The sequence below is a fragment of the Sinohyriopsis cumingii genome, chromosome 15 (assembly GCF_028554795.1).
Source record: "Sinohyriopsis cumingii isolate HCF-2022 chromosome 15, ASM2855479v2, whole genome shotgun sequence".
In the NCBI taxonomy this organism is placed as follows: domain Eukaryota; kingdom Metazoa; phylum Mollusca; class Bivalvia; order Unionida; family Unionidae; genus Sinohyriopsis; species Sinohyriopsis cumingii.
In genome coordinates this window covers 148,646,803-148,674,111 of record NC_142975.1, presented here as the reverse complement: position 1 = coordinate 148,674,111, position 27,309 = coordinate 148,646,803, and the positions used below count along the sequence as shown (strand labels likewise).

At 34.7% G+C, this 27,309-nt stretch overlaps 2 protein-coding genes across 4 annotated transcripts in view; both read left to right on the top strand.

The window, feature by feature from the left end:
* The first annotated feature begins 10,326 nt into the window (after window positions 1–10,326).
* LOC149783032 (uncharacterized) lies at window positions 10,327–18,098 on the top strand. Of its 3 annotated transcripts, none has more exons than XM_089934622.1 (4): window positions 10,327–10,515; window positions 11,972–12,366; window positions 16,003–16,121; window positions 16,504–18,098. In XM_089934622.1, exons 2-4 carry the CDS (start codon window positions 11,992–11,994, stop codon window positions 17,960–17,962), a joined length of 1,953 nt encoding a protein of 650 aa, XP_089790748.1. In that variant the 5' UTR covers window positions 10,327–10,515; window positions 11,972–11,991; the 3' UTR covers window positions 17,963–18,098. The 3 variants fall into 3 exon arrangements, with proteins under 3 accessions (XP_089790748.1, XP_089790749.1, XP_089790747.1); XM_089934623.1 differs by having other exon boundaries at window positions 10,503–10,527; XM_089934621.1 differs by lacking the exon at window positions 10,327–10,515 and having other exon boundaries at window positions 11,542–12,366.
* A 1,775-nt stretch (window positions 18,099–19,873) lies between these two features.
* Window positions 19,874–27,309, top strand: part of LOC149783031 (tyrosinase-like protein 1) — a 68,953-nt gene continuing 61,517 nt past the window's right edge. The window contains exons 1-2 of the mRNA XM_089934619.1: window positions 19,874–20,210; window positions 26,030–26,448. Coding sequence (XP_089790745.1) covers window positions 26,038–26,448 — 411 coding nt within the window. The 5' untranslated portion in view covers window positions 19,874–20,210; window positions 26,030–26,037. The remainder of the gene's footprint in view (window positions 20,211–26,029; window positions 26,449–27,309) is intronic.

Below are 27,309 nucleotides of genomic sequence, written 5' to 3'. Positions count from 1 at the left end.
GAAACTAGAGAAGGCAGACTGGGCATGCCAGTCAGCTGACTCCGTTGTGTCCAGAATTGAGACGTTACGTTCAAGACCAGGCTCATGGAAGTCGCTGGTATTTCGTGAAGTGAAATTTTCATTTCTGTGCCGGATCCTGTGAAAATTCATAGCACACTAATTTAGTAACTCCTTTCTAGTTAACAGTTGTGGGCTTATGTTTTGCACTCCTGCCTTCAGCAATAAGAACAGTCTTTTACAGATGATGGGATATAATCCGTTCTTCTCAGGTAATATCTGAGAGTACTTGAGCCATTTAGCACACATACATTGTTGGCAGGTGGTTATACTGACTGATAAGAATTTTACAGTACTTTGGATATAATATTAGTACTAATTTATAAAAAAAATATAGATAATATAAATATAGAACATCACGCAACTGTAAAACACGCGTCATTGCAGTAATCTCATTTAGGTAGAAAGTGCCTAGTTAACATTTTAGTAGATTGTAACATAGTATTACATTAAAAATTTAAAATTATAGCAAGTGCCAATATGTAACTTCCTTAAAGACATGTAATATTAAAGTGACAGATTTGAACATATTGATTGTCTCCATAACTACATAGGACAACCTTTCTTCCTAAGTTAGTGATACAACGGACATTCAAAAAGAAAATGATATACATCTTCAACAACAAAGCCATTTTTACATATGCTATTGTTTCGGGGAGTTTAATTTTGGTCTTTTCCATCTTCCAGTATATATATATATATATATATATATATATATATATATATATATATATATATATATATATATATATATATATATATATATATATGAAAATGGTTGAATAATGTCCAGCTTCTGCTCGCCAAGGCTCACAAAAGCTGAACATTATTCAGCTCGTTTCATAAATTTAATATTAAATCACTACCAATTTGAGATCCTCTATGTCAGGGGTCTCAGACACGCGGCCCGCCAAGCCATATCATGTGGATCGCAAAAAGGTTGGCTTCACAAGGTATCATGAGAGATAACAAAAGTGGGCAGGCCCGTTGGCCATCAAAAGCGTTCTCATGTGGCCTTCAGGGTGGTTTGAGTTTGAGACTCCTGCTCTATGTAATTCATTACATTCTGCATTCCCCGTCATTAATAAAATCATTTTATTACACTGTCTTATGCCAAGCAATTTCTGAATGAAAAGTAATTGTACCATTTCCATTGCGTTATCTTTTGCGGATCCCCACACTTTTGGTCAGTACTTTCATAATGTTTGTCAAATAAAACCAAAACGTTTCTTACATAAATATTAGTGAATTTCCAAATGTATTTTACATAATTTATAAACTGCCCTCCTGAGCCTGACTAGAGAGTTTTTATTGTTATTTCATAAAGTGACCTCTATACAATGGCTCAAACTCCGAGGTATTTTGACAAACATTTACAAGGCAACACTAACACACAGAAGATCCATCATTGCTATTGGAATGCTAGGATGGACATCAGCAGAGTCCAAAATTGATAGGAGAAAAATATCGTTTCAACGTCTGATGCGTAATGATTTAACTACAAAATGTGTTTAACTTTGCGTTATTTCACTTCCTTTTGAGCAAACTACGGGTTAATTTTCAAGCTTATATGATACATTGAAGAAGTTTGATTTCCTTCAGTATTGAACAGACTATTTGCAGCTTTCCGCAATTCTAGATGGACAAAATTTAAATGAGGTTATAAGGTCGAAAATGGCTGGTTTTAAAAGTGGCCTCTGGAGGGTGAAGGTTCGATTTGACAGATCCGTGCGACCTGCCTCAGACACTAAGGTATTTACCTATGTAGCTAGACTATGTGCTACTTACTGTTCCTCAAACACAGCTTGATATTTGTATTCTATGCAGGGATATTTATACAGACTTGATAGTTCATATTTGTGCTGCATGTCCTTATATGTCGAGTTTCAGAAAGTCTTTATCAGATGTCCTGACCGATGCCTGTCCACGGAGCCTTAATGTTACTTTATTTAACGCAGAAGATGAGTTGAAACTGCAATATGTAGATAAAATGTTACCAGCAAGTCTAATTGAAAACGAAAACTCCTAAATTATTTCTCTGGCAAGCAGCATACTTTGTCACACAATGTGCAGCTATATTCTACAAAATACAGGTCATGCAAAATTTAATAGTGGATATAATGTAAGCATTTTGAGTCTAATATTCTATTCTGAAGCACAGACAAATTATATTATGGTAGTCTTACTATAAAGCCCTCTACATTTTTGTGTGCGCAAAATTATTGGTGTCGCTTCTGTGGCTTATTATTGACTTTCTCCGTATGAGGCCTGGCTGCACAGATTGCCAAAATCTTTCATTATTTGTATATACTAGTGGTTGCTTGTATTTATTTATAAAAATATATTTATATAAAAATATATTTGTGAAAGTTCTATGATTGTAATAAAGTGATTTGTTATACCCATTATATCATGTAATTTTCTACGAAAGGAATTAAAGATGGTGATGAAAACAGTCTCTCTCTCTCTCTCTCTCTCTCTCACTCGCATGAAAGAAAGTGTAATTCGGTCTTCTTTCCATGTCTTTTTTTCTTAATATGATAAAATCTCTCCTATGAAAGAAAACTACAATCTGAGATATGCTTCCACGTTTCCTAACAATCATTACTTTTGTTTTGAGTTATTTACCAATAATTTCCATTTATCACGGTACAATTTTAAAGTGTCACGTCCTTTCTACAAACGAATTGCTGAATCAAAAAAATTGCAATATCACCAGTTTATGTTAACACAAACAGATTTGTCATACCTAGTTATACCCCATCAACACCAGTAAGGTAAAATTCATAGTCCATATCATTCATATACACAGCAAAACAAATATGGAAACAGACATTCACCTTGAAGTACACCTACAACACCAGTAAGGCAGAATTCATAGTTCATATCGATCATATATAGAGCAAATAAAAATTGAAACAGACATTCGCCTTGAAGTACACCTAAGAAGCATGAATATTATTCACTAAAAGTAATATTCCTTCTACCATGAAATAAGTGTATTTGGAGCTTCTATCAATGTACTTACCTAGGTAGAAATCTAACCACGCTTAAGTTCCTATAGTAGTCTTTTGCATCTGATATAAGTATCGATAGACACAATCAACGTCCAGATTGATATATCTGAACTCATACTTTTATCTCTTGCCGTAATATTTGTTTTCCATTCCTTGTCACAGATAATTTTAAACAAAGCGTCGTCAATCATTTTGTCATGCGTATCCTAAAACGTTCCTCTGACAATTGTGTGGGTATTATCTATGAAGATGGATTAAATGAGGGATAGTTGAAATGTTCTTAGTATTTGCAGATGTGATACACCATAATTAATTACAGTGACATTAAACTGTCTGAGAATGAGAACAGTTCTCTCATTGTTCAAAATACAGACTGTAAAATCATCCACAAAGCCCTGATTTAGTTCCAAGTGACTTTTAGCAAAATCCCGTTACCAAAAGAGGAGGAGACTAAATATAAGCCGCAAAGCGTTTGGAAATGCAATTTTTCTGTGTATCAACAACATAACCAAAAGTGAATATACAATGGCATTTAATAATTGGATAATCCGACTGAGAAAGTGTGTTGAGGTGCATAGTGGTGCTTTGAGCTGATGCATTTACGTACTGTTCCCTAATAAAGAATTGTGCTGTACAACACTTAATATTCCGATCATTTTTTATACCCCTTCTATTTATAAACGATTTATGAAAATTGAAAATACAAATTTATCTAGTGGCCAAGTGGTCTAAAGCGCTCTCCGTTACGGATCACTGCCATCTCACCTCTGTCTGCATGGGTTCCAGTCTAGGATTCGGCCAATGTGGGTATGTGAGAAAGTTTACCAGTAGCTTCTCGTGGGTTGGTGGTTCTTCCTGTGGTTTTCCCAGGTTCTTCCTCCACCATTAATACTGGCCGCCATACACAGCCTATCGTGTGCTGAAAAATGGCGTTAAACCCCACAACAACACAACAACACAACTAATTTTTCTACATTCTAACGTATTCATATGTTCCTCATGGAATATGTATTTAGTTTAAAGAAATATCAAATTGACTAAGGATAAACAAATCAGTCAAATGCTTAAAACTGCATTATAACAGAGATGAAACTAAACAGTAAACATCACAAAATCAAACTGAAAAGATAGAAATCTAGAAATAGTTTTTAACCGAAGAAAGTCTGATCAAAACCGACGCTTTGGTCAACAGTTTAGACCCATTTAGCTGATGCAATTTGGATTTTAGAAATCAAGAGATACGTTTACTTTATGGCGGTATACATTGCCATCAATGCAGCCATTAAACATCAGTAGTATACTTAGTGTCTGATTAATTGTTTGCATCACAATAAAGTTGTAAGTTTCAAAAATAAAAATATAAAATTTTTTCTTGAATAATGACAGTTTAAGGTTTTATAGCAATGTCTTTGGTTATTGTGTCGATGCAATAAAATTAAAAAGCACGTTTTTCATGCCAGGAATATTTATTTCTAGTGGCATCGTTTTAAGACAATGGGAATTTATTTTCATTTCTTTATTTGCATATGCAATGAAAAACATTTCTTGTAAATCGCCGAAAAATAAAGTATTTGCATTGTCAACCAAAGAGCTCGTATCGTTATGAGCAAACAAGTTTCAAGCAGAAAACACCACACACACACACACACACACGCGCGCACGCACGCGCACGCACGCACACACACACACACACACACACACACGTACACAAGCACATGTGCATTATTCAAAATACCATGCCACAATAATATCGCCACAAACTAGTAGTATATGGTCTGTATTTTCTGAGCCATTATGACGTACAAAAGAAACAAACTCATTTAATACCTTCCTCCCTCCCCGTGTAAACTACACAAATTAATAACTCAAGGTTATTGCCAATTTATTATTTTCATTTGCGAAAATTAGCACCGCCCAGGACTTTACAAATCCACTTATCGGTGCCCCAAGTGGCCGAGTCGTCTAAAGCGCTCTCCGTTACGGATCACTGCCACCTCACCTCTGTCTGCGTGGGTTTGAGTCTAGGATTCGGCCAATGTGGGTATGTGAGAAAGCTTGCCAGTAGCTTCTCGTGGGTCGGTGTTTCTTCCCCGGGTTTTCCCGGGTTCTTCCTCCACCATTAATACTGGCCGCCATGTGTAGCCTATTGTGTGCTGGAAAATGGCGTTAAATCCAACAACAACAACAAATCCACTTATCTAACACTCGGAACAACATATGTTCTATTCAGGAAACTTTAAGTTTGCAAAGTACTTGCTCGCGGTCCAGTTATAAAATTTCGAAAATAGAAAGAGTCAGCGAGAAAGTGAGATATCGTGATCTGTTCATATTGCTTTGCGTTCTGCAAGTTGTATAATCTGCGATATTACCACGTTACAAATACCACCGTCTACATGTACCGCATTCTTCTATTACGTAACTGCCCACAATTTCTTTAAACTTTCGATCTTTTATTTTAGACCATTTCTTTTATAATGTCAAAGTCTGTATTGTCCATTGCGATACTAATGACAAGGCCAGTATAACGCAGAAATATAATGTTAACTGTTTGAGACAAATCTCACTGTTGCTTCATTAAACAATGTGGGACTGGACACGAGATCCTTTCCCAAAACATACAAAATGATCCTGTAAGCAGTTAAAACGTCCAATTTCGTAGACATATTTCTGAACATTTAGTAGTATGACAGAATTTATTTCTCTTCTTAGTTCGACTTGCCTTGCGATCCAGAGCTACACAACACAACGTATGTGCTGAAAAAAAATAGAGCCAAAGATCTTTGAGTGTTAAAGAAGGGACAATATAACAAACAATGCACAGCATCTTCATTGTCATAGCCACATGCACACACGAGAGAGTTAACTAAAATAAACTCCGTAAGGATTTTATTTGATGGGACTACATAAGTGTCTAAGTTCAGCATTTAGGATATTAAGGTGTAATTGCTAAAACTTACAAACATGAATTATGCGACGACTCGGAATGGAATTCATAACTGTGAAATATGGTTTCACGTGTCAGTAATAACAGTTCCTATAAGTCCCTCCTACCTTCATATTCTCAATTATCTAATGATTAAGAGTGACTAATCAGCAACAGAAATATAACATAAACAGTAAAGAAGGAAACATACACCATTTCTTGAAAATATTTTTTGTAGGCCTACATTCCCAAAAATAGCAGGCAGATATCATGCAACAATTAGAAACAATATCAATATGCTGACAGGGAAAACTTTGCCAAAGGACAAAGGATCGCATTAGGCTCGGCTACAAAATATGAAGAAATATTAAATAATTTGATGTGTCCAATGCTATAAATTGACATTGTTAAGAGTATACATTATTCGTGTACACCGATGAAGATTTGCTGATCAAGTTTGACTTCAAAACACTCAGAAAACTCACGTTACAAGTTCTTTTGAAAGACCGCAATAATTTGGAATTCCATGTTGTTGAGCACTATTGGTCAAGAATAGGCTTATTCCAAGTTGTACATACACACGAAATTCGACATGGCCACCTTACTTAGGGTTGGGTTATTCCACGTACATTTACAACTTGTCAAACATAGGACTTGTTCCGGAAATATTCCGTACATATTACTGAAAGGACTCTTCAGCTGACCATAACCCAAGAAATATGCAGGTAAATGTCTAAAATGTGCGAAAGAGAATGTTTCCACGCAAATTCACATTTTAAAGAATATGCAAGATCAGCCCCATAACATTCAATTGGTATCAATATAGGTTTGGGGCTAATTTATCGACCTATGAAATAGTCGACTGCGAAATTGGCAATAACTATGACAGCACAGTTGAAGAATCTCCTCAACAGACATTTTAGTCAGTGGGCCTAACTTGCAACTATTAGGCATACTTCCAATAATATTCCTTGTTTCAATCATTTTTTTAGATACAAAGTACGACATCTTAATGATAAAATTGTTATCAGTGATATTCACTTTTATTTATTCACTTTTATTTTCCTGTTTTATAGCTCTGTTAGGACGTACAAAGTGATTTTGTACTGCATTATGTTTAGGCCACATCTTAAGTTTATAAATAATGCAAACTATACACAAGAAGATATTTGATAGAGACTTTTTTAAAATAAAGTCAGTTCGTTAGGTTTCGTTGCTCTTCTTTTATATCACCGTCCATTTGTTTTATATCGTTCTCCCCTTTATTTATTATTGTACTTTTATATCGTCACCCCACCCCCTTATTTATTATTGTAGTTTTATATCGTTGTCCCCTTTACTTATTATTGTAGTTTAATATCATCTTCTCCTTTATTTATTATTGCAGTTTGATATCTTCACCCCCACCCCCTTTATTTATTATTGAAGTTTTATATCGTCCTCCGATTTGTTTAGAACTGTGCTCCATTTTATGCTGTCATAATCTTTCCAACTCCTTCTCGCAAAAATGATTCATTTTTTTTCCCACTTTCTTTCACTCTTGTCCAACTTTTCAAAAATTTAATTTTTCGCTCTATATGTTCAATTCAAGCGTCAGTAAACTGTGCGCTTCCTCGATCGTTATATATATGTCTCCTTTGCTACACTTTCTTCGACAGTATTTTAAAATTCGAGTATTTGTATATTTTCTTCATGTCTTTCATTTACAGTTGTAGTTACGGGGAAATTGTTTTGTATCTAAACTCATCTATCTCGTTGTGATGATCGCTTTTGACGTGTAGAATGGCTAGTCCGTGCAATTAGGGCACTGTTTATACATCTAACTGTTTAAAATGTGAAAACCTCAAAAATAAAACTTTATTAGATATTTATTAATAAAAATTACTCAGTTATTAACTGAAACACTTACACAGACGGTAACTGTTTGTCTTAAATAAATACTAAACGTGCCAGAAGATACCTTAGCTAGTCAATTGCAGGAATTTTGGGTACACAAAGTTAGTTAGTTACTTAGTTAGTTAGTTAGTTAGTTAGTCTGGTTTGCCGAATATTAAAGACGTTTCTCAGAAATAAACAGTAATTATAAAAATTTGCATATAAAAGGCGCAATGAAGAAACATGCAAAACGTGCTATGAATAAAAATATCCACGCTTTTGTTTCAATAAGAAAAATTAGTTGCTGTAAAAAACAGCTTTCAAATAAAGAAAATCCAATCAAACAGGATAACATAGATGGAACAAAGAAAAATGTACGCTTAAATACCGAACATTATTAAAATGTTTTGCAACTAGTGCACGTCAAAAAGCAAAGCTTTTAAAAACTAAAATAACCGTCTGTGAAAATAGGTGGCTAGAGTGAAAACAATTTAATATATTTCCTGTTGGCCCGAATTTCGCGGCATCTATTAGAGTTCCTTTGACAATTCTATCAAAACTGAAATTTGTGTCTGAATTTTGTCGCAAATATATTGAATCAACAGTAAGTGTTAATTTGTAATATAGGCCACTGGCCCATGATATATATCCATACATCATGCATTACAAACGTTGTTTCAGTGCGTAACAAAAGAATATCGTATTTATAATAAAAAATATACATGAAAGTAACAATTATTGTTTTTTTCGGATATAGGTGAGATACAAGTATATACTGCCCAGGAATCAAACAAACGGATTTAAGAGTAGCTCTAAAACTTGTGTGGAGCAAGATTTGTGATATTGATCTAATGTCGAGTGCAGCAGAAGTCGTTGATAAAACGGTTTCTCTAATCTTTAAGTTTTTTTTATAGTAAACATTACTAAATTAGCCAACATAATTTTACTAGTATCACTGTGTATAAAGGATCGACATTTTTATAAAGTTGAAGGTGGATAGATATTTTCTTCTTATTTCTCCATATAGCAGACAAGCAGTAATATAATGGAATTTATTTTCAATGTTAACGTTACAAATTTGACACAATCTTTCATCATAACAGATACTTTCATATCTTCCCGTATTATCTCTGATTGCAAGTTCCAAACTCTAAGCATAGTGATTATATAAAAAAGATCGTTATCTCATAACAGTTCTAAAACGTAATAGCTGACCACTTATGTTTGTCCACTACCCAGAAATATAATTCTGCGGGCGCCCCTGTTATACTCTGCTCAGCACAGATTGTTTTGTCCCCGTGGGACACCGCGCCAAAGAGGCGACGTCTTTCCAATGAGGCAGTTGCATTGTATACAGGCGACTTAGCATATAACATGTATCTCCGCAGAAGACGAAGCCATCAACATTTCAATACTGCTACACGAATGTTACTTGAGTGCAATCTCAAAATATCTACCAGATTCCGATCCACTACTAATTTTACAAGAAAGGGTAGAATAGAATACAAATGCTAACTGCTGGCACACAACTTAAAACATATCCTTTGATGGCATACCTAATAAAACATTAATGTGAATATAGTTTGATTTCATAAAATTTAATGCTGACAGCAATAATACATTACTACAGACAGCAAGAGTTTCTGCCATACAAAAGTTTAAATTTGTAAAATCTCCAAAAGTATCAATTAAATAAAGTAGAAGCATCGTTGTGAAAACCGAACAATTGTTAAACTTTGGACATCTTGCAAAAAAGACCGCTCCGTTGGCCTAGGGGTTAGAGCGTCCGCCTTGGATGTGGGAGGCCGTGGGTTCTATCCCCGGCCGAGTCAAACCAAAGACTTATAAAATGGTACTAACAGCTGCCTTGCTTGACGCTCAGCATCTAGAGGTTAGAGGTAGGACTGGTCGGCCTGGTGTCAGGATAATGTGACTGGGTGGGACATCATGCTACATGTCTGCGGCATGATGCCCCAGTGCTAGACATCACTATAAACTGCCACGCTGCATGCATCATAGCAATATGACTGAAAAGTTATTAAAGCTACGTTAAAAATCCAAATCACAGAGAGAGAGAGAGAGAGAGAGAGAGCCAGAAAGCTCACCTTTTGTACTACTGGGACGATAGTGACACGTTAATTAACATTCAAAACGTGTTATCTTGACAACGCACTGTTCAAGCGACTGTCGCTCTAATATCTGATTAAATATGCATGCATATGCACCAGTAAATTTTACATGCTAAACATGTAATTTGTTCCACATTTATCTCACCATGACATTTGTTTCAGCTGACAGTTGCTAGTTTACTTTGGATATCAGTTTTTTAAATAGTCAGTAGAAAGCAAAACAACTAAACTGTGATAAAATGATACAAATTTAAATAATTTTTATTTTCTGAAAGAATAAAATAATAAAATATCGTTATAGTTAGGTCATTGTATATAAAGCATGGACAACTATGGTTTTTGCAGCATGTACAATTGGGTGCCTTTTGAAAAGAAACATACATTTATATCCTTAACGGTGTGTGGATATTTAGAGGGTTTTCAGAGTCAAGGAATGGTCAAGTGGCATAATGAGCAACTTTTTATATGAGTAGCAATTAAAACTTTGATCATTTTTAACGAGGAACGAAAGGTGGTAAGTAGCTAAGTATGCATCTATGTATATAAATCAAGCTTAAATGGCGTTCGAAAACCTTAGGTACCAGTGTTTCGATTTTATTCTTTAACTCTATTACTTTTGTTTTGAGATGTTTACTGATGGATTTCATTGTTATAATGCATTTTCGAACATTTACTGTCCGTTTTTAATCCCTATTTAATTTATAATGTCTTTGAAATAAATGCAAACTGTTGAACCGGATCGTTTGTATATAAAAAAAATATAATACGTTTAAAACTCTTTTGACATTCCGACCACGCCGAGCAATTTGTGATCTCTGTTCTTTTCCTGTGATTAAAATTATTATTTTTCTTTGAATTCAGAAAAAAAATCATCCCTCTCATTTAAACGTCTCTGGTCACTCTTTCCATACTTGGCGAGTAACTGTTTGGCTATTTCAACCTGAGCAAAGTTTGATAAGCCGTCAACAAATACGTAACACACAACCTTCTGAACTTGAAATAATGCGTTAGGATATTCGAAAAGCAGCTGGCGAATTGATTCCGTGGTAAAGGAAATATATTAAAATATGTTTCGATCGTCTTCATCAGAAATATATTCCAATTCATCTTTATCAAATACTTCTGTCACATCATCCACTTCCCGTTCAAAATTTCAGACTACGGTCTTCCACAGCGTGGGGTATCTTGAATGGTTCTACGACAATCTTTAAAACCATGAAACCACCATAAACCATGACTGAGAATTGAATTCGTAATTTCGGTCTTGATAATCGCAAGAGAGTACGCTAGCATTGCCCAGATTTTACCGGATGTTCTTTCCTCGGGAGACGAATGTTTCTTCTCCCACAGTTTTACATCGTTTACCTTTACACGCATGTATATATATATATATATATATATATATATATATATATATATATATATATATATATATATATATATATATATATATATATATATATATATATATATATATATGTCCTGTCTGTTGAATGTGCAGCTTTATACCATTTCGTGAAAATTTATTTGGCATGTTTATCGACTTAAATTTATTAACATGTTCAGAGAAATTAAAATATAATAACAAAATATTCAGAACTTCTTTTTCAAATGCCCATTATTTATGTCAAAATGTTTCCCTTTATGTTTTGATCATATGTGGGGTGGGGGAAATCATCCACGTTCTTTCATTTATTCAGTTAAACTGATTCTCATTAAAATTAACCAAACATATAGAAAGTAAATAATTTGAACGACATATCCCAACAAATTATTTAATTGTTCTATGAATTTTCAAATTATTACATTTTGTAACCTGACTAAACATGCAATCTTCCGTTAACCGTTGCCAATGCTTTTTGAAGTGTACTATGTTTTAGATAATCTGCGATATAGCCATATTTATTGGCCATTACAGTTTTCTTTATAGAATTGTATTCATCTATATTAATTCTCCTACGTCATCTTAGTATATTCTAAGAGCATACAAATGTACCGCCCTCAAGGACTGCTGTATGTAATTGTCTACTACACTTTGGTACATGGACTGATAGAAGAAATGCCAATGCCACAGGGTCTATTAGATTGTCTGAACAAGTGTCATACGGTCACGAACATCACCACGACTGTTGGTGAGCACATTTATAAAGTATGTCTGGAGACAAACACCATGAGGTCCAACGATATTTCCTGGAGCTGGGTCAACGCTTCATGGTTTATTTCTGGACTGGATCATCAAATACACAAACGGCAGACCGGTGGATTGCGGTTCCCGCCATCTGGATTCCGGATCAGGAAGGAATATCGTCAGCTTACTGATTCTGAGAGAAATAGATTCCATGCCGCTCTCAACCGAATGCAAACAGTAAGTGTAACTAATGGAAAGTTATCGAAATCAAACTGGAAAGAAATTATAGAATATAACATTATCTTGTACTCGTACGTGCCGTGAAGAAATTAAACAAAAAATAAAAAGAGTTAATGCTAAACTCGCATTTGTGTAATAGCTGAGGTGGGGTTGGGTGGTCATCTTGATTGCCTTTAAGTATCATTTTAAACTTAAGATCCGTAAATAGACATGCATATACAAAAACTAGACAAATACGTATTTATACAATGGTCAGCACAACACAACACAACACAATATAAATGATACTATCATATCGTATCATGCGTTTATCCGTGGAGTTGGGTTCGAATCTCCGTATAGTACGAATTAAAAATTCTCTAAACTGTATGATAGTATTATTTGTATTAAATGTTAATTCTGCCTACTATTATCAAGCATTCTCTATAGATACAGGGATAGCACTCTCCGTTCTGTATGGTGTATATTTTTAATTCTCTCTCTCTCTCTCTCTCTCTCTCTCTCTCTCTCTCTCTCTATATATATATATATATATATATATATATATATATATATATATATATATATATATATATATATATATATATATATATATATATATATATATATATATATATATATATATGTATATATATATATATATATATATATATATATATATATATATATATATATATATATATATATATATATATATATATATATATATATATATATGTACCTTGGTTTTTTTTCCATAGTGATCCGGAATGACTGTATAGATAGTTGAGAATGAATTACTGATTCGTCATGGATGTGTGTCTGCTACAAACGAGTGCATATAACACCGATTAAGTAGTATCATTTTTGGTGATGTGTGCTTAGTCGTGATGGAATATGGGCTCGTGTGTGCAATCAAAGCGATGAGTGCCGTTTACCAGCGGACCTGGGTTCGAATCTCCATATAGAACCAATTAAAAATTATCTGACCTGTATGATTGTATTATTTGTATTAAATATTAATTCAGCCTACTATTATCAAGCATTATTCTACAGAATCCAGCGATAGCACTTTCCGTTCTGTATGGTGTATATTTATAATTCTCTCTCTCTCTCTCTCTCTCTCTCTCTCTCTCTCTCTCTCTCTATATATATATATATATATATATATATATATATATATATATATATATATATATATATATATATATATATATATATATATATATATATAACTTCTATACTAATTGTAATGACATGGTTCTGTCATATGCTGCATTCGCCTGCATAACAAAACGGGTAATAACTCAAAAAAAAAACAAATTCCGGAGCAATATGCTCTTCTTCGGATGGTGATCATACGTTTTTATCAAGTTTCATGGCAATATATCAAACGCTGGGTGACTAGTTGCGTCGACAACATTGTGTGATGGACAGAAGAACAGACTAATGTAAGTGACGATTTTTAATACCCCACCTCTAGAACCGGGCATATAAACATTAATATTATATCCATAAATATACATCAAAATCTTCAGCCTACCTGAAAATATGTTTCGTGTAACTACAGTGCTAGCTATCACTATTTCTACTTGAATTCAATATCTCTCTCTCTCTCTCTCTCTCTCTCTCTCTCTCTATATATATATATATATATATATATATATATATATATATATATATATATATATATATATATATATATCTATATCTATATATATATATATATATATATATATATATATATATATATATATATATATATATATATATAACACAAATGCATGGTATTTTAAAACATTACGCGAATAGAGGAAATCTACTTTGTAAATAGAACTAGCATGTTTTAATCGCTATCTGGATAAAACAATTTACCAGGAACTCCAATACTGAAACATTAGACCTGGTAAAAGAATCATCAGAAGAGCTAGCAACACCATGCTATTCTTAAAAGGTAGAACACTTCCAAAAATACTCTCTGGCTTGTACAAGAATATGAGCAAAACAAACACCAAGCATCGTACTACTTAACTACTTCAATCGATAATTTTCGTCTCTTTTGGATATTTCAAATTGGGGTCTATTGTTTAGCATTAGATATATCGCAAATGGCTTCTTTATATAATACATTGGAAACTAATTAAACTCGTATGATTTATTCTGGTAGTTATATCCCATCTCTCTTTCTGGGTCATACTGATTGTCTGTTTAACAATGCACTTTCTACAAAACGGAACATAAGCTTTAACTTCTAACAGGAACGTGACATTGGTCATGCAATCAGATTAAAAACTTCTGCGCTCCATGAATCATTTTGAGAAGCCTACGGTTGTCGTGTACATACGCGCACTGTAGCATGTGGTTCTTTAATGCATAAAATATGCTAAATATGTTCCCTATAAAACGGTCACTGTCTCATTCTCCGAGGGCATAATTCCAATAACTATGACTGAGTTTATGTTTTGAATTACCGTGTTTATCTTTCAAATACATGAATATTTTCATTTGTACCAGAATCCATATAAAAGCTCAGTGTGAACAAAAAAACAAAAACAAAACACAACAACAGTAACATCAACAATTGTAATAATGATACACCGTTTACTTCTTCAACGGTACTAGTTAATTATAGGACCACTTCGGTGACCTAGTGGTTAGATCGTCCGCCTCGGGTGCGGGAGGTCGTGGGTTCGAGTCCTGGCCTAGTCATAAAAAAGACTTATAAAAATGATACTAGCAGCTGCCTCGCTTGGCGCTAAGCATTAAGAAGTCAGTGTTAGGACTGGTTGGCCTGGTGTCAGGATAATGTGACTGGGTGAGACATGATGCTACATGTCTGCAGCATGATAGCCCAAAGCTAGATATCTCTAAAAACTGCCACATTGCAGACATCGCAGCGATATGACTGAAAAATTGTTAAAGCTACGTTAAAAATCCAACTCTCTCTCACACACACATTAAGTACAGGATAATCAAACTGCAATATCACACAATCCATATCGTTTGTTTAGGCTGCATATGTTTACCTACATGACCACACACTGGCTAATACGACAACAGGAAAAAATGTTGTCTGAAACACTGTCATTCCGAAGTACTTGAGTCGATGCTTACTCCTGTGTTTTTGCATAAACCATACCAGAGCTACAACTAAGAATATATAGATAATGTAATAAACTGACTACGAACAGTGCAAAACTAGTATCTAGCTAGCTTAAGCGCTTTCGACTCTTAATGAACCTGTGCATTACTATAATTACAACTGCTTATTAGAGACCCAATAACCAATAATTACAACTATAACAATGAAATATCCGGGATATAATTTGCACGTATATAAATTTACATAAAATAACAGATGACGCTATGGCTCATCGATTTCTGGGTCAATATAAACTATCTTTCAGCATACGCTACAAGTCATAGTCATGTAAAGTTTTACAAAGACAACGGTTTGTCTTTTTATATGATTGTCTTCTCTGTTTTGTATTTGCCTTCGAAAAAGACTCATGAAGGGTCGAAAGACTAAGGGCCTACACACACACACACACACACACACACACACACATATATATATATATATATATATATATATATATATATATATATATATATATATATATCCCATTTTTCCTCTTTAGTTATCTACTTTAGGACGGAGTGTTCGAAGAGATCTCCAGTTACCACAGAAACATTGCCGGGGACCCTAATGTTCTCAACCGCTTGCATCAAGGACCCGCATTTCTTGGATGGCACAGGGCTTACATTACACTGTACACAGACACGCACTCTCCCTCTCTCTCTCTCTCTCTCTCTCTCTCTCTCTCTCTCTCTTAACACACATACACTCTTTCACGCACTCAAACAGACATACACATACCTTAACAAAAACACAAACACATAGACGTAGGACGTTGAAAGATACATGGTACACAATTTAATTATCATTTGGCTATAAGACCGAGTTCCTTTCTAAATAGAATCTGAAATATTCAGTATGATCATTTATCTCAATGTTTTCTCATGCATTCATGTGAACAGTTTTAGACATCTGTATCTTTTACAAGTGGTCGTCCATGTCGAAAAGCTGTACTGTATAGGCACAGTTGTCTCCCATTGAATTTCTTCTAATATGTGTACATCTTTTTCTGTCAGACTTGAGGAGGCTCTTCGGAGGTATGACAGTTCTGTTTCGTTACCTTACTGGGACTCCACATTAGACTTCGATATGACGACTGATCCATCCCAGTCAATAATTTGGACCAGTCAATTTCTAGGCAATGGTCAGGGCACCGTAACGACAGGGCCATTTGCAAGATGGCCGGGAGGTCAGAGTCGACTTCTAACCAGAGGAGTCATCAACAACCGTAGGGGAAGGCTGATTTCTAAACAAAACATTGCTATTGTTCTGACCCGATGTAGGACAAGTGATGTCTCTTCACCGCCTAGTGTTGGTGATTCTGTGATAGAAGCCCACCATAATGGTCCACACAATTTTGTTGGCGGCTCCAGTGGGGATATGTCATTTTTACAAACAGCTACGTATGATCCGGTATTTTTCATGCATCATGCTTTTGTGGATTACATATGGGAGCTATTCCGGCAGAGGCAGAGAACTGTATGCAATATCAATCCGACAACAGATTACCCAGCAAACGTGAATTTGCATGAGGCAGACCGCCGAATGTGGGGGCGGAATTTGTCGGAGTACAGAAACATTGATGGCTATGCTGACTTTTGGACGGAGAATTGGTACCGGTACGAACCTGCTCCTTCCTGCAGTCGACAGAACCCCACTGGATGTGGATCTCAGTATCTTGAATGCGATCTTACCAGGAATGTGTGCGTTTCCAGGACACGGTCTGCAGCAAGTCCAGCACCTCTTCGAAGAAGAAGAGCTGTCATTCATCCACTACCTGTTGCAGACGATATAGAAGATATCAGTACTAATATTCAGTTTTATCCTTTGCAAAATACATATTCCGTGGACGGAGAACCCGACTGTAAGAACTGGGTGTACTTTCCAGTGCAGGTCGTACACATGCGCCCTAGTGACTATACATACGCCTGCTACCCTTATTACGAAGGGGAATACCAGAAAGCCAATGACATATACTTCTCTCCGGTTGGCGCCTCTATCTATACTTTTGCAAAGCCTGGAGCTCCGAAAGAGTTTTCTAAGTGTATGAAATACCCGTCTGGAGCTTTTCCAGTATATGTACAATCTAATGGGATCAACTATTATGGGGTATACACAGATTATGCAATTGTAGATAGCAGACTACCCCTGACGTCATCCATGATATACATAGGTGTAAGGAAGCCGCCAATCGACGGTGTATCTGAGGCTATCCTGTCTGCACATGACATATGTGGACGTGTGTGTAGGCCACAGTGCGTGATACCCAATAGCAAGCCGATTAAGTTTAGGCCCTGCTCTGGAGCCATTAGGTTGACTCAAGCTCTCCCAAAGATGTTCAAATCTTCGATCACTGATGCTGTTGTATACACGTGGAAGCTCGGGGACCAAATGGAATATTCTGTTGAAATTAGTATGGCATTTACTTGTCTGTATGAGGAGAATTGGCCATGGCTGACAGCTAATAGACAATAGATTTAGTTATAAAGCTTTTACTCACTTCAACCAAACGAACAATAATTTGTAATTCGGAGGAAGACCAGACACGTATGTTAAAGAGGCCGTTATTGAAATAAATCTTGATACAAAGCAATAAAGTGACTCAATTTGACTCTCGCCGAATTTCTGTATTATTCATAAGTACCGTAATTCAACATTATTATGCAGTTTTACAATACTAGCGTTCCTATTTATAATCATTATCACAGAAAACATGTGATAACTGTTTTTGATTTGTCACGATGATAAACTCAGAATCATACTAACAAGCAACAGTTGTAAATGCCACCATTAAGGTAAACTCAGTAAATTCCTCCTTGATTCTTCATTTAATCCGGTTCTATTTGTACTTCTCAGAGAATGTTATATGTAACTACAGTAAAAATAAAGATACAAAATGTATGAAATACAACAATAACTGTTTCTATAGCTGTGGTTCTCCAACAAAAATGTATGCTTAGTTGATTATATCAGTAAAAACTCTCGTAGCTCATTACATCAGTAAAGATGTTTCTAGTTTAGTATATCAGTAAAGATGGTTGTAGTTGATTATATCAGTAGCATTGGTTCTAGTTGATAAATCAGTAAAGATTGTTGTCGCTGAATGTATTACTAAATATGGTTGTAATTGATCATATCACTAAAGAAGGCTATGTTGGTTATGTCAATAAAGATGGTTGTAGTTGATTATATCAGTAACAAAGGTCGTAGTTGATGATATCAGTAAAGATGTTAAAAAGATGGTTGTAATTGATTATATCAGTAAAGATGGTTGTAGGTGATCAAGTCAGTAAATATGGTTGTAATTGATTATATCAGTAAAGATGGTTGTAGTTGATCATATCAGTAAAGATGTATGTAGTTGAGTGCATGAGTACGGATTGTTGCAGTTGAATATATCATATCAGTAAAGATGGTTATAGTTGATTATATCAGTAAAGATAGTGGTAGCTGATCATAGCAGTAGAAATGGTTGTAGATGATTATATTAGGAATTGACATGGGAATATGTTTCGTTTTTTGATAAATTTATTGTGAAGGATTAGTGTCAAACACATATCTGGAAACATTAAAGACTGTCAAACACATATCTGGAAACATTAAAGACTGTCAAACACATAACTGGCGACACTAAAGACGGCCAAGCACATATCTGGCGACATTAAAGACCTTCAAACACATATCTGGCGATATCAAAGACTGTCAAACACATATCTGGCGACATTAAAGACTGTCAAACACATATCTGGCGACATTAGAGACTGTCAAACCCATATCTGGCGACATTAAAGACTGTCAAACACACATCTTACGACATTAAGGGCTGGCGACATTAAAGACTGGCCTTTGAGCATTACTTACGTGAACAAGAATAACACAATGACCTTATAATAGCATTTCAACAAGATTGCTCATGCTTGAAATACACACTGACAGTTTAATATATATATATATATATATATATATATATATATATATATATATATATATATATATATATATATATATATATATATATATAACATGCTGAACTTTAATAACATCAGTCTCTTTAAAATATGTGTCCACTACACACTGATGACAGGATACGAGTATATTACAAGGAAATGAAACCTATAGTTTATGATTTTGTGTTTCTTCAGCCCCTTACAATCTGCGTGCCATTATAAATGAAGATCGACAGTCTTTCCAAGTTAGGTTTTACGAAGTTTCTCATATATCTGTGCTGTTAGTCTTTCTTCTTACGAGAAAAACATGAAGTTCTCCTCGACTATGTGCATCATCCACTTCCTCAATTTAATACATTATTATTATTATTATTATTATTATTATTATTATTATTATTATTATTATTATTATTATTATTTGTGAATACATAATAACATGATAAAAAGAATGTGCAGTGATAGTACAATATCGATAACGAGCTCTTAAGTTTACCATAACATTTTGCAAGAAAAATAATTTTTGTACTTTGTCAGTATATTTTGCTGTTTATTTCATTTAGTACAAACAATGCCGGAAAAGCATAAATCGCTAATTACATTTAAATTAAAGGAAACTAGCGTGCCAGTTCATGACATTAATTACATTTGTCAGGTAAATTAATTTTGCCCATGCTCAGTAGGTGCATGTTAGGCTGAAAGTTTGTGCTAGAAAATCTTGTACAGAAACACCTATTCGGATTTAAAGTATTATGCAGAAAATAAATGTAGTCAAAGAGGTAAGTTATATACTTACATCTTATTTCATTATTTTAAAAAATACACTTTAAATATACTATTTAAGGCACTTGCACATGTTGCATTCACTTTTCAGTTCGTCGTTGTCATTGCACATGCTAACATACATGTGCAATGACTGTTTTTCACTCAGTTATACAAAGAGAATATACTTCCATTAGACATGTTACTGTCAAAGTTTGACCGTCAGTGACATTTGTTGCTTGACTATCTTGTCATACTTCAAATTTAAAAAGGTTTCCAAATAGCAAACGATACTTTAAGATAAGTTTATTTGTACCATGACATTCAGTACATTAGGTCAAAGGTGGAAAGGTTATAGAGCTTCAGGCGATCGTGGTTAAAAAAAATGCTGATGCTGGCGGTTGTGGTTTGGTTCCTCTTATCTTTTTTATTTATTTTTTCCTCGATTAATCATCATAACTTTTTATTGGGAACAATTGCAATTTTACTTAAGGATAATGTGTGGCACTAATTTGATATAGGTAGCTGTCACATTGCTATGTAATATATCATGCTATTTTCAACATACTGCATAGTTGGATGCATTTCTTTGTTCTGATAACGGAAAGCTCTGCCGACTCTGACCCTTGCCAAGGCTACTAATTAATTTGCGCAGTTGGTTGCACAGTCCATTTACCCTTTGAGAGTCACGTACACAACATACGTTTTGTATTGGACGAGATATTCGCATCAATCATTAACTCACCATTTTTTCTTCGATATCGTTGTGCCAATTGCATCACTTTCTGCAATGGTGTCATCTGTCGTCGGCTAACGAAATTTAAACACATTACGGAAACATGTTTGAGTGAAAACGTTTGGTACTATGAAATCTTGTTCTCGTCTGTGTTGTTTCCCTTATCAGAATCGTTCCCCTATCGATTGCAACCGTTTTAATTTTCGTTACTTTTATTTCAATGTCATTACCCTTGCAGTTAAAATAATTGTCTATGTTGGCAAGCTGCACAAAGTTGTTGACACCATCTTTCTTTTCTTCTCTGAGGTGAATTTGATACTTTTAACCGTTTCTGTATCTTAAAAGTTTGATTTAGCTTCACTTTTTATTTCATTTATTCTTTTTTTAATTGTCTTTATTTCATTCCTCTTTTCGTTCTGTGTGTAAATCACGTATCCAAAAAAAGTCCTAGGATATCGCAAGTGGTTCAATCCATTTTCCAGTTCCCTCCGAACCGCAAAATAATCCACCCTGATGATTTTTGTCTTAATGTATCCTGACAGAGATATGGTTTTCGTTATGGTTCGTTGATATTTTCTTCCCAGAAATGTAAAGTTTCAGCATACACATTGTCGCAAGCATTTTCAAAGTCTTTAGTCGTTGTATAAGCATGGACTTCCTTATCAAATTACAACTATTTGCGATTTATATGGAACTTAAATCCAGGTGTAGGATCTTATAGTTTTAATTCACGCAATTAATTCCTTGAAACATTTATGTTTGTTTTAAAACAGTGAAAAAGTCTGCCTCCCAGATGTGTTTTTCAATGGGTATATATACACCTACATATACATATATATTCTTTAATATGTCTCCTACTGAGATTCGAAACACGCGTCAGCGGGTTAGAGTACCAATAGTCTTGCTTGCATGGAACACCTCGCCATACCCTTGAATATATATATATATATATATATATATATATATATATATATATATATATATATATATATATATATATATATATATATATATATATATATATATATATATATATATATATCTATATCTATATATATATATCTATATATATATCTATATATATATATATATATATATCTATATATATATATATATATATATATATATATATATATATATATATATATATATATATATATATATATATATATATATATATATCTATATCTATATCTATATCTATATATAATGCAATTTAAGCTGATAATGAAATTCATTCAATAATGTTTTAATTTTCATTTAATTGACCAACAATGACCTGAGTTATATTAATGGGAAATATTTTGTGTTCCTTTAAATCTTTTTCCTTCATTAAACTGCAATTTGTTTCGATTGCTGTTTTTGTGTTTACTTTAATTGTCAAATTCTACACAAAAATGTTCGTAATCAAACACCTGTGAATACCAATCATACTAAAAATAAATAAATCTGATCCTTTTGATCCGTCACTCTCCATCAAATAAAAGAAAAATCATGATCATTCATCACCTGAAAAGAATGTACATATAACAAATGAACTGTCTTGTCAATCATAACACGGTTTTGTCTATGCTTTCAAGGTAGCGCAATTTTGTATATTAATGTCAGGTTACAAATCCATTTAAATAAATAAGGATCGTCTTTAGCAAGCTCACTAGACAAAAAGGGCAGATGATAGCCACGTCAGAGTACCTCCGATCTCTTACTAGTTTATGAACAAGCATGCCTAAGTAAACGGAAGCAGAATGACAGTTTTTCCCTGGTTCTACAGCTTCAAGGCCTCGAATATCTCTCGTACAACAAGCAGACCATCAACGAGTGGTCAAACACGCAGGGACCTGATGCTATCACAACGAAGATACTGCAGGTCGAGTCATATCAATTTGTATTGGCTGCCAACCAGTTTTCCATATAAACCGTTTCCCAATGTCAGCTTCCTATGATCGACAAGTCTACGACATCGCATCTTCTCTCCCAGTCTCTAGTCACCCCAACATGACGAGAGAAAAAACCCTTATGCGTCCAAACTACTCAGCACAAAATAAAACACTCCGTCTGTTTCAGAGCAAGTAGGTTACATTGCTGCACACGTGTATAAACTCACGTTGTTATGGTAGCTAAGAAGCTTCTAAAACAGCTTCCATCAGCATCTACACGATGAACAGACATGGTGTCATTCCTGAAGGTGCTTGCAAAAGAGGGTATCGCACGCTCGTGGTTATTCAAGCCGATCCAGTCAGTCATTCTGCGGCTGAACCAAGAGACCTTACCTCTGAAAGACGAGTCCGACCAATATCAAACAGATTACAAATAATCAACGATGTGTGGTACAATCTCTCACACAACAGAAACAAACCAGTTCCTAGAAAGACATATATAAATATTGCTAATTAATTTTCTTATGTTTGTAATTAATTTTCTAATGTTTGAGCAGCGTTTTAGTGATTCCCCAATAAACTTGGTCTTTACAAGCTGATTTTTCTATCTATGCATGATGAAAACCACAACGGGTCTCTAGCAGATAAAAAACTCCGCTGTCCATCAGCCTGTTTACCAAGAAGAAAACCCATTGTACAGAGACTGTGCGTCTTTACGGGACAACTCATCTCTAACAAAACCCAAAAGACGGTAACGACCTCAGCGCCTATACCAAACCGCGCGAAATATATCGTCGCCACTAGACCAAACAGAAAATTGCAACACTGACAGAAAAGAGTTCACTAGCGTCAAATCTATCACAACTTAAGCTATCTCATTTCATTCTTACAACTAACTCCAAAGTCGGAATCTCATGCCAAAGTCGCTCAATGCTAATGGTTTCATTTTCAAATCCATGGTGTTATTCCCTGAAAGGATACAAACCAATTCTAATTTACATCAAGTTTGCTCAAAGTACCAAACAACGACTTCTAACCAATGCCTCTGGAAATTAATGCTGCACAAGATCATTCACAAACCATTTACCAGAAACAAGAGTGTTTCGTGTGGCTTTTTAAAATTTATTCCATGGTTCCAACCCAATCATTTAAAAAGCCACGGAGACACAACCGCTGCCCATAGTTGAATCTTTGTATTAGGCAGGTTGATGTGACATCCAGAGTGTGTATAAAACTGTCCATTTTACCCCTAAAAACGGTACGTTCCAAATAAAGTTTTTCACATTTATAAACGTTAAAGCTGCAGTTTGAATGCTGACTGGTAAGGTCCACCGAATATAACCTCATCTGTGTCAGGTCTTCGCTTCTTCGCTGGATTTTAATGACGTTGATTGTGCGTCACACGTCTGCGCATTTTGAGAATGCATGTGTGCTATTTTAGGCAATTATTTTTTTGTTTGTTGATTTTATTCTACTTCATTGCATACAAGAGACAGTTCTATGAGGAGTGCCTCTGTAATTATTGTCCTCTATTAACGAATTAATTGTAAAGTGATGGGTTTTCAGCGATATGTGTTCAGTGGTGTATTATTAAAATAGAAGTGAGAGAACGCAATAAAGAAGTTAGATGGACGCATGTTACTCAGATGCGGGAGGAAGGGAACAATTGCGAGCGCATACAAAGTAAGGGTACGCTGTTCCCACGCGTTCCCACAGCACCACATTCCCAGTATGCGTTTAGAAATGACTTGCATATTTATTTAAAAGTTCATTGTGCCTCACATCTTGTAGTGAAAACTGACAGGACTACGATTGTGATCATACAAACCAACATAATGACAATTTTTGAGGTCCATCATATTGGGCGTGTCTGCCTATGCTAATTGTTTATTTTATTAGTTAATGAACGAGCACTGCACTTCGGATACTAATCGGAATTATTAATAAAACTAATCACACTCATAATTTTTTTTAAATGCCAGTCATAGGTTTCTGTGCAGAATAACGTTTGTTCATGAACCAAATTTTGTAAATGATTCGCATTTAGGGTAATAAATAAAGATTGTTGGTGTTCAAAGGTCAAAGATGATATTTATGGTAATACTGGTTTCTGAGCAGAAATTATGGTGCGATGTTGCACTACTGTCAGTCCGCCTGTTCTCAATCTCGTCTCCGTGTAATACCTCCAGTTCCCGATCATCTACTATCACCACACTATGTTGCTGTATAGCATTTGTTGTGAGGAAAACCCATAATTCTCGTTTTGAAAGATCAAAGGTCAAGGTCCCTATTGTAACAACAAACAAATGTTTTTCAACAATGACTGGAATATACAGAAAGTATCCTCTTACAGTCGAACCATTTATCTGATTATGGACGCTTATTTAGAAACCCGTGAAAAATATAGAGCATGTAGTCTTAATATACCCCTTCTTTTGTTTGTGCCCCCTACAGATTTTAAAACCAAAAGCATAAATGAGATAAAAATGCATGGAACTTAGTTTATTCACTGATTTATAACTTCAAGCCTGATTATGGCCAGAGGAGCCATAACACCGTAATAATTTGCGCGTTTCATACCAAACAGAAGTTGTCAGCGTAAAAGACAACTCTTGTTCGCCGGTCATTTCCACTTTAGGGACAAGTACATTTTCAGCGAAGGGTGTATGCACGACCACTACTTCCGATATTTACTATGCCAAATCAAGCGAAGAAAAAGAATGGCAGTTACAAATTTGTTTTTCACGTGGATTTAACAAGCGATGTAATTTCTATCACATGTGTGCAAAGGGATATAACGCAACTCTCGACCTTATGGTAATTTACGGAATTATCCGGCAGTTACCGAATAGGATGAACTCTGTTGTCTGAGGAAAATAGACTCGCAGTATGGCGCCGTGTTAGTATGGAAACTCCGTTTTGCATGATTCACACAGACAATGACAATGGTAGGTCCACCCTGGTCAAAGTCAGTTAGAAATGATAAATCAATGAATGAAATGATTAATGTCTTTGCAATTGTTTTTATCTTGTCGTTATTGAAATCGGTAGGGGGATACAAACAAACCTGGATTTATGCGAAAACTATAGAATGAATACACTTCCTCCTTTAAAATCAAAAGAATGTGAATCACACAACTTCCTAATAAAAAATAAATTCTATCGTTTGATAGTTTCATCCCTTTTTAAATGAATAATTCGTTTAATATTTTGTCTTTTTCAGTGACATCAATGGCTCTTGCAATCTTTTTATTTTTTCTTATTTTAATTGGCTGCGTGACGTCTACAAACGCTTACCTTGAGTTCCTTCCCATGCCGCAAGAAATGACGTCATGCTTCAACTATTTTCATCAGAAATGCAATCTAACGAACACTGTAGGTCATTCCTTAAACAGGCATTGCGTCAACAGCTATTACTTTCGCTCAGAAAAGATCAAGTGGGAATGGACCAATTTGACAGATTTCGATATGCATTACCTTAAATTCTTAAAAAGGCGGATTTTCGATAACCACTTCCGAGCCAAACGTCAGTCTGACATCAACCCTAGTCCGCCATCAGGTTTTCGGGTACGGAAAGAGTACAGGCGATTAACTGATTCTGAAAGGACCGCATACCACTCCGTGCTAAATGTGATGAAAAGGGTACTCTCTCTCTCTCTCTCTCTCTCATGCGTTACACATATCCTATGACTTGAATCAGTTATGAGAGTTCTGTTCCATAGCAGTAACATGCATTAGAATAATCCCACGATGACTGGCAGGAATATAATTTAAGTCTTAGAAAAAATTAAGACATGCCAAAAATAAATAAGTTTTAAAGGTAAAACAAAATATTTTCTGTTTTCTTAATTTTTATATTTATTTTACAATGGACATACTATTTTATTTCCTCCTATCTTTAAAAATATTATGCCAATAATTAAAATGATCAAACACCGTCTGTGGGATCGTACACGCAGGTACTATACGTCTGCAGAACTCTGTGTCATTTTCCCTAACCATGGCTACTCATAAATCCACGACGGCCGGAACTTTCTTGCACGTTGCGTGGCATGATATTGACGTTTTCTCTTTTCAACAGATTCATTAGATTTGTTTATGGAAACTTTGTCAAGTTTCCTTTAGTTATTGTTGCCTAGATATGCTAATGATCTGATTTCTTCGACTACATAAACAATAAAGAAAACTTGACACGAAAATGATAGTGGGCTTTGGTTTTGCAATGATTTATTTATTTATTTATTTATTTATTCACCTGTTGAATGCAGAAAGCTTATTTTTAAGATGCCATTAGCCAGACAGTATGTATTTATTTAAGTTCTTTGATCACTCTTTAAGAAAACTCTACGTTGGCTGATTATTACAAACAAATGTTTTTGATTCCCAAATATACCTTCGACAAAACTTTCGCGAGCAATTACATGGATAATTATCACCAACTTACCATAATATTGACAAACTTACCGTTAGATTGACGACATGCATCAAAATTATATTTGATAG